At 36.6% G+C, this 8732-nt stretch overlaps 1 protein-coding gene across 3 annotated transcripts in view; it reads right to left on the reverse strand.

Moving 5' to 3' along the window:
- Positions 1-276: 276 nt before the first annotated feature.
- The window catches only part of LOC106108280 (nucleolar protein 4-like), a 111173-nt gene continuing 102717 nt past the window's right edge, over positions 277-8732 (reverse strand). Inside the window, exons 5-9 of one of the 3 annotated variants that reach the window (XM_013289398.1) lie at positions 3477-3528; positions 3165-3239; positions 1461-1588; positions 802-975; positions 277-579 (exon numbers count right to left, since the gene is read on the reverse strand). In XM_013289398.1, coding sequence (XP_013144852.1) covers positions 292-579; positions 802-975; positions 1461-1588; positions 3165-3239; positions 3477-3528 — 717 coding nt within the window. In that variant the 3' untranslated portion in view covers positions 277-291. Of the gene's footprint in view, positions 580-801; positions 976-1448; positions 1589-3164; positions 3240-3476; positions 3529-8732 lie in introns of all 3 variants that reach the window. The other 2 variants (XM_013289397.1, XM_013289399.1) reach the window with 2 other exon arrangements.

The raw sequence follows: 8732 nt of genomic DNA on the forward strand, positions 1-8732 counted from the left end.
TATAACACGAGATATTATTAATTTATACATAATTAGATATGAAATAAACAGTTAACGTTATTCCAAGAAAGAAGGATTTTCTCCTAGTGAAAGAATTTAAAAAAATCGGTTTAGTAGTTTTTGAGTCATGCGACAAATAAGATGTTTGGTTTTCATGTTCTACCGAATGTTGCACGTGTCCAAAATCTAGATCATTCTAGAATATAGTCAAACTAAGCGAATAGCATAGTGTATAAAATGCATAATACATAACACACTTTAGGAACCTGTAGATGTTACTAAGTTTATACTTTATACTACTAATATAATGCAAATAATATTTCGGACCCTCACCGCGGTGTCCCACGCGCTGGTAGAAGGCGTGCTGCCGCCGTTCCCACTGGTGGGCACGTCTCCCCTGACTTTCTTATTCCTTCTGCAACTCTTTAAGTACGTCCTGATCCTCTTCCTAGCTCTTTCTGCGAACTCCGGGAACTGCCGCGTACAAGAGTCTATGATGGCCTGGATCTTTTCCTTAGGCTGCTTGGATATAGGCACTATTCTGTCTAGATTCTCGTCAACGAACAGACGGACGAACATCTGGAAAGATATATGGAGGTAGTGAGGATAGATTTAAAGAAATGGGTCTGAAACATTGTAATTAAATGACGTTATTTATGGATTGTGATGAAAGTTATTTTTATATTTCAAAGTATCCATAAAATGTTTATATTTTGTTTACTGATTGTGTTAAGAATCATGTTCATCTTTTGTTAATGAATGAATTACGTCACAGCGTAGTAGGAATTAAAACTTAATTACATTAAAAGCCTTGAGTCGTTCAGGGTCATGATGGTGAGGGTCGACGCGGTCGTCGCTGTCGTCATCCGAGGCGCCCGCGTCGTCATCGTCCTTAGTCCTGTCTGAGGACGACGTCTCATCATGGGTCGCACTCGTCTCCAGCCCCGGAGTCGCTGAACCCACGTGGATCGGACTCTATCCATACAATCCGTAAATGGATTAGTTAAATGTGAACCCAATAAAGTAACCACTTAATGGGTATAGGAACACAAGTTATATGACCACTGTTAGAAAAGGGGACATTAAGGAAAGGCAGAAGGGTAGGGGATTTAACTTTTGGAAGGATTAATCCTTAACTTCTTATACTAATTATTACGAACATTTAAAGCATTTCTAATAACTACACTACAAAATTTTAAATTTGGACAATTTCAAACATGGCTCCTAAAGTGTGTTATAACAGTGAAAAATATGTTCTTCACTTGAAACTTTTTGAAATAATAGTATGACACTGCAACATTCGTTAGTTTTGACCGATTTAAATAATGGTTTTTCCGATTTAATGTTCTCAGAGGTACGGTCAACTATTGGGGCGTTTACCTTACAATCGTTTTATTTTTTTTTTTTAAACAAGTTAGTATAACAATAATATTTGAAACGTTCTCAACCTTAAAACTCACCGAGTGGCCTGTAGCCAAGGGCGTTGGCGGCTTGGGTGGCTTGGATCCTAGACCTAGGGCGCTGTGGTAGGACGCCCAAAGGTCCGCCATGCTGTCCGTCCCACTCTCTGACATGTCACCGTTCCGACCTGAAAAGTACCAAGGGAACATAAATAACGTCATCGAGGCAATATACCAGGAGAACATGCATACACTCTTTATGGCACCGTTCCCGTAAGTACTAGGTGCACATAACTTTACTCTATTCGGGTACCAGGCGGACATATGTTTCATAGTTTTAGTAACGTAGCAACCAGGCGAACATAAAGGTTTCTTTATGGACCTTCGAGACGAGAGAGAAAAAAATGAAATACTTAATTGCAAAAGAAATGGAGTGTTTTAGAAAAATATTAAATTCAACAAAAAGCAAAATACAATGTTTACATTAATAATCTTCTTAATAGTTTAAAATGTGTTGCTGGCATTGAAATCAAACATTCAAACTGTTAAAATGTTGAAATTATTAGACGAATTCTGTTTTTTAAATATCACCTAGGCTCGATTTTAGTTGCTATGGCAACCTAACCTAACCTGTCCACTGTAATACACTAACCAATAATGAGTTACTATTATTCTGATAAGTATGAACTGAATATTTTTAATTCTACAATATTGAATAAAAAGTTAAAGTTTTTACTACTTAGCATTACTTGCATCGTTTAAACATTTCAAGGAACGTGCAGATAAAAAAGGGAAGAAGCTTGCAACCGTTATCAAAAACCCGTTTCCATTTTTAAAAGTATCCAGACCCGACAATCCATAATTTTCGAAAGACTTGAATATTTAGTATTCATAGTCAGTTACCAAGGCGGCAGAAATTAATGAGGGTGTGCATGGCATTCGCAGGGGACCGGTGCATCTGCCTTCTAAATGTCAAGCCGAACGAGCCCCTCGCCTATAAATAATTTGAGATGGCCGCCTATAACGCCTGCGCCCCTGGTACCTAGATATGGCTTCGCTGAGCCAGTAAAAATAGCAATACTAACGGTACCGTAGTAAAATTATGCAGTTTTTAGTCGGCTTACTCCTAGTTTGGCTGGAACTGCACATTTTAAAGGTAGACTTTATTATTTGGATGTAAGATAGTTACTTTGTTACACTATTTTACATTCAAAGGTTTCAAATTACACTTAATTTTTTGTGCCTTATGTCCATTAAAAGTATGTTAAAAAAAATCGCTCATGTTTGAGATAATCGACGTATTCTTGCGGTGCATAGATAATTAGGTAGCATTTGATTATACGTTTATGGTTTGTTGTTTGAACTGTCTTATATGTCGTGATGACTTTTTGTACAATTATATGAAGAACAATTCCGCGATACATTCCTAACAGACTTTTTAAAACTCGACATTTTTAATCATTTACGCACCTTACTACACACTAGTGTAATCGACCTTAAAAACTGTAGAATAAGAAACGATATCAAATAAAAGAAATTGACACACAGTGACTAATCCGTTGAAAAGAATTACACATCTAAAGATATCTTAATGTGGATATAACCGATGTTACGAGGTGTAATGTAACATGTGTTGAGCATTCATGCAGTCAATACGAAGTGTTGCTGAGCTACGATGCGAATGTTACATCTCGTAACATCGATCAGTAACTTTAAAGATGTAACTCTTTTCCTCGGACAGGTCAAAAATTAAACATATTTTACCTTGACTCTGGCTGTGGTAATTCCATGCCAGCAACATCATTTTCAACTTCTCAGCGTCTTTCGCGAGGGCGACACCTGCACCAGATCAGATTCGCCAATCAATTTCCGAACAAAAATTTAGAGACTTTTACCAAATTTGACAAAAAGAAAACTCGAGCCAATTTTCAAAATTTTATGACGGTATTTTATGATTCATTTTTTATCTTTTTTTTTGGTCACATAAAACACAAATTTGATTTGATGCAAGTACCGACGCAAGCATTTATCATAGTAAAATTTATTTTAATTAAATAATGACGTTTTTATACTGACCAGAGAAATTGTCATCGTCTGTCATATCGGTTGGTTCCGGAGTTAAATTGTCCTGGAACAAAAGAATACACAATTAAGCACGTGGCCTTAAAATATAAATGAACAAGGTATATCCATATTAAGAAAAACAATGAGAAAATTAGGCATATCCACACTAAGAAAATTTATGAAAAGAAATTATGGTATTTAGAGTCCTCATTAATTTTGGCAAATAGTGTACAAAAGTGCTAACGCTTGAAGAATTAAATAACTTGAAAATTAAGTTAAGTTCGGCGATTTTATTCATCCTTTAAAACGACGCTTTAACTTTTTGAGACCAGGATACCATAAATTTTAAATAATAAATAATTAATAAATTAGCGAATCGGTCGGCGGCGAGAGTTTGGGGTCATCGCACGGGTTCGCGGGAACCAATCGATAATGCTTCAAATGGACATACCAATGCACATAACCAATACACATTTATGATCCCCTAGTATTTATAAAATGAAATGCAGAACTAATTACACAAACCAGCGTAAACTGGCCTATTTCATCATGCAGGATTGAACTAAACTTGACTTTATAGGAGTAGTTTAGTGATTTATGGGAACCGATGGTCCAGTGGGTAAGTGTACAGCTTGCGAAGCAAAGAGTTCGCATTTCAAATCCTACATACCAATGTTGTGTACATCGTTTTGTGTATACAGTTTTAAACTGTTTATTGTCATTTTAATACTGAATTCTTTTAGAGATAAGAAACCAACGAGCATTAGAAGTACACATAGTGAGGAACGTACCAGGAAACCATTAGTCTCCCTATCCCTCTTGGTTATAGACGTGATTATTATTTTAGTGAGGTCATTTCGCAATAAAAATACCGTATTGCAAAAATTCGACAATGCTTATTTGATGTTTTTTGTAGGACATCGTTTTCGCAATATTGTTTGTTCGATATTTTGAATGTTTAGCAGATTTTTTTTTAGTTATTCGAATGTTATGTTCTTACAACCTATGCCAAAAAAATTAGGTCTTCGTAAATTATGATTACAATTCACATATACTTGATTTTATCTGTCGCTTGAGCGCTTGCACACATTTTACTAAACTATCGCACAACTGTTTAGTCACGCTTTGATTCCTATGAGCTTATATGGAGGTGCCACTCGATTTTTAGTTGTGCAACTAAACAGTTGAAGGCTGCGAAACAATCGACAATCGCACAATAGTTGTGCAGTTTAGTCGAAGAAGTGCACCCGCTGTTTTCTAGAAGTTTCTTGGTTTTTTTTATAACATAAAGTGGCAAACGAGCAAGTGGCCACCTGAATCTGCCAAAATGGCGAAGCGACCCCTACCAAGACATCCGCAATTGCAGATGCGTTGCCTACCATTATACGACGGAGGAGGAGACGCACATAAAGAGGATATTTCTCCTTCCTATGCATCTCCTCCACCGTCAAATCCTGTTCCCCTTCCCATCCTCTCCTTATAAGAAAAGGGTGGTAAGGAGAAAGGGATTTAAATTTGGTCTCCGGCACCACACTCATCAAACGAAACACGGAATTGCTTCCATTTTACGGCTGTCTTCTGTGCAGTTTTTTAATCGTTATTACTACCGAATATTAAAACGACGTATTGTGGCTGATAATTGGGTATGCTTCAAACACTAATTATTAAAAAAATTAAAACGTTTAGCGAAGCTTAACATGTCCGGAGTTAAGTCGATTGCGTGTACTTTGCGAGTACCAGGTGTACATAGATAGGTGTTAGGTGTGGGGTGACACGGGCCTGATATCGACCGTCTTAGGGCGGTGGCCAAGGACCGCATCTGCTATGCGGACACTAAATATCCGTTGACCCTTCCCAGCTATGTACGCCTGGTAGCGTATGTTGGCCGATTGCAATTTACCCCGTAATTAATTACACCTCAATGACAGATAAGACGCAGTAGTGCGTTTCACACACACACACACACTGAAACTAATTAGTGACTGTCAATGTATGGATGGACGTGACGTGTATACCATCCCATACACTAGGTAATGTGTTTTTTCATATTTACAGTTCAATCACAATTTTGGTGAAAAGGGCAAACAAATTTCACATCAGTGGAAATCTACGGTTAATTAGCAACTATACGGCCCTACTAAAGGGCTGGTAGCCTACTCTAATTTAGTGGTGAATAGGTCATAATCAATGGTGGTCTACTGTGGATTGACTTTACCCATCTTTTAATGGATATGTGGCATCACGATGTTTTCCTTCACCGTAAAAGGTCGGTAACTGTATGCAATTCGAATACCGATATACATTGATGTCGGGAATCGAACCTGGACTATGGTCCGGTCCGGTCCAACATAACAAATGTGCCATCTTACGCTCATCTTACTATTATAACAAGATACGAAAGTTTTGATGATTTTTTATTATATATACTTAGGTATAGATGTAGAGGATAGTCTGGAAGAACACATAGGCTTTCTTTCAATCTAGTGAAAAAATAAACAAGAATGTATACTAAACTAACTATTGCTCGCGACTCCGTTCGCGTTGGATAAATAAAAACAAAGGAGAGTAGCCTATGCCTTCCAGATTATCCTCTACATCGATACCTAATATCATCGAAATCCGTTCAGCCGTTTCGCAACTCTAACAAACATCTATTCAGCTACACTTTCCTATTTACAATATTATTATGATGTAGGAAATAAGAATCTTACCATCTTACTAATACTACTATTATAAATGCGAAAGTTTAGATGGATGTTTGTTAGAGTTTGTACCCTAAACGGCTGAACGGATCTGGATGAAATTTGGCATAGATGTAAAGCATAGTCTGGAAGAACTAAAAGGCTACTTACTTTTGCTTTTTTTAACTCCACACGGACGGACACGCGAAAGCTAGTTTAAAATATAGATAATAAAACTTGGTGTAATCGGAGTTTCTAGGAATGTAATTGAATAAAAAAATTGATCGATAGTCCTTCATCAAATTATACGCTACGCCTTCAAGGCTAGATAATGAAAGAGGTAAAGAAACCATCAATTCTGAACTATCCATTTGAATGAAACTATATCGTAGAAAGTAATATAATTTAGGTTAATTTACCAAAGATATTTACCATCATTTCAATAGGACAACTGGAACCAAACTGTAATATACGACTTGATATCACTGACCTCTAAAAATGGACAGGCTATAAACTGCGGTTTTCTGTGTTTAATTTTCGCTGATCAATGGTGTTAGTCAGGGAAAAGTGTTTTCAAACTATAGGCGCGTTTTTTTTATTGTAATAAAAATAAATTAAGTTCATTGTAATTCCGTGCAGACAGATACGAGTGTGAAAGCTAGTTTTCATTATATTTTGTCGTTATAGTAATCGTTAATCGTAAAATTTCGCATTCCTTACCCTTCGATATTGGAATTGTCGCTAACATATACACGGGGGATGCTACCCTTGTTACGGATATCCATATAGTCCAAATAAGCTTCTTACCCCCACGTATCATAATAAAGAGGGTAGATGTTTCTGAAAATCTGTGATTTTCTAAATGGCAAGATAATTTAAGTATTAAAAATAAGAGTTAATTGTTTTAGACCCAATCAAGGTCTCTAAGGACGCTCTTTAGTTAAGATTTAGTACGAGAATTACACTAAGCAAGTCACTAAGTGCAGTAAATATTGACCATCACAACTATGAGTGTAACAGATACAATAAAAGCAAATTTTAGCTAAATTAATCTTCTAAAACTTTCTTTAGTCACAGTAAAATATATTTCTGAGTTCACTCTTAGTTAATACAAGTTTTTGTTCTTAATTTTTATTATTAAAAAAAAACTTTAAAAAGACTGTTCCCAAACCTTCATTTATGTTGGCTGTAAGACTGTAACCTTTAATTTTCAAAAAAAAAAAGTTCGTATTATTTCCGCATCCGCTGATCATTCATAATGCATGATCCGGGCGGAGCGCCCTCTGTCGATGGACCGAATAAATTGTGGAATAACCTAGTTTTCGTCACAAAATAACTGCAAAATTTTCGACAAGCCATCGCTTATGTACCTCGCGTGGTATATACAGGCTATGTGCGGGCCCCTCGCGGTGCCCCCGGCCCCTGCGTGCCCGTGTAGTGCTCGCCTCCCCGCGGCACCATCACGCTGTCATATAGTGATGTACGCAGTTATCGATACTCGATAGTCGATACAATTCACTTTTGTGTAGACTTCTTTTCTTTTTCTATTTAAAAAATGATCTGTTTTTGCTTTATTTATTAAATTACAGAAGTGGTACTCTTGTTTAAGTACAGAAAATTACGAGATTGCTGACTAAAAAGCAGTAGTTATTTAGGTCATATACTCGTAATATAACAGTTTCATATTAGTTTTGTATATGCAAAATCATTAAACAAAGTTGTACTAATTAAAATTTACCATAACTAATAAGTCGAAGTATGAATAAAACTCAAATGATTAGTTCTTATCGATACTAACCTATCATCGATAGTCCGCCAGTGTCGGCAATCAGGTGGCAGTCAGCGTATAATCATTAAATACCCGCGCGGGGGCGATGACGCCCGCGGCGCCACCCCACACAGCCCACACACCAGCGCCCCCCCCCCCTCGCCCAATTATGAAAATACGAACAAAATACATTTAAATTTGGAACGCTGCGTACGTCAAAGGACAATACGCGATGTCATTTATTGATGTATTCATCGATAATGAGGTCCGCGGCACATCCTTGTCCCGGCCAGCGCTCGCAGATTCACGAACAGAGCGCGCCTACTAATTAAACACTATGAATTACTTTTTTATTTATTTATTTATTTTATTAGGTTCACCAAACAGCTTAAAACTAAATACATGATTACAAAAGACAATAATGAACTAGAGAAACTAAGTTTTAAACCGAAGTAGGTGTACACAACATGACTATACAAAACAACTATGAAAAAAGCGACAAGGTGCAAGCATAATGTACTTTATATTTAATTCTTGTTTTAAAACTTGGATTTATTAGGTTTTAACAAATAATAGAAAAGTAGAGGAAATATGTAGGGCAGGGTAAGGACAAACATAGTTATTGCAGTATTTTTGTGACACTATTTTTAAAGACTAAGTATTTAGGATTGAAGATGTCTAGATCATTTGAAACACTGTTATAAAGCCGTCTCATTCTAACAAAAGGGTTATAATATGAGGTATTGTTTTTGTAGGTAAAAAGTGGGAATGGTATTTGCGACCGCGTTAAACGCTTCGTGCTTATGTCGATTTCAGATA

Source organism: Papilio polytes, unplaced genomic scaffold (genome assembly GCF_000836215.1).
Source record: "Papilio polytes unplaced genomic scaffold, Ppol_1.0 DF821733.1, whole genome shotgun sequence".
Taxonomy (NCBI): Eukaryota; Metazoa; Arthropoda; class Insecta; order Lepidoptera; family Papilionidae; genus Papilio; species Papilio polytes.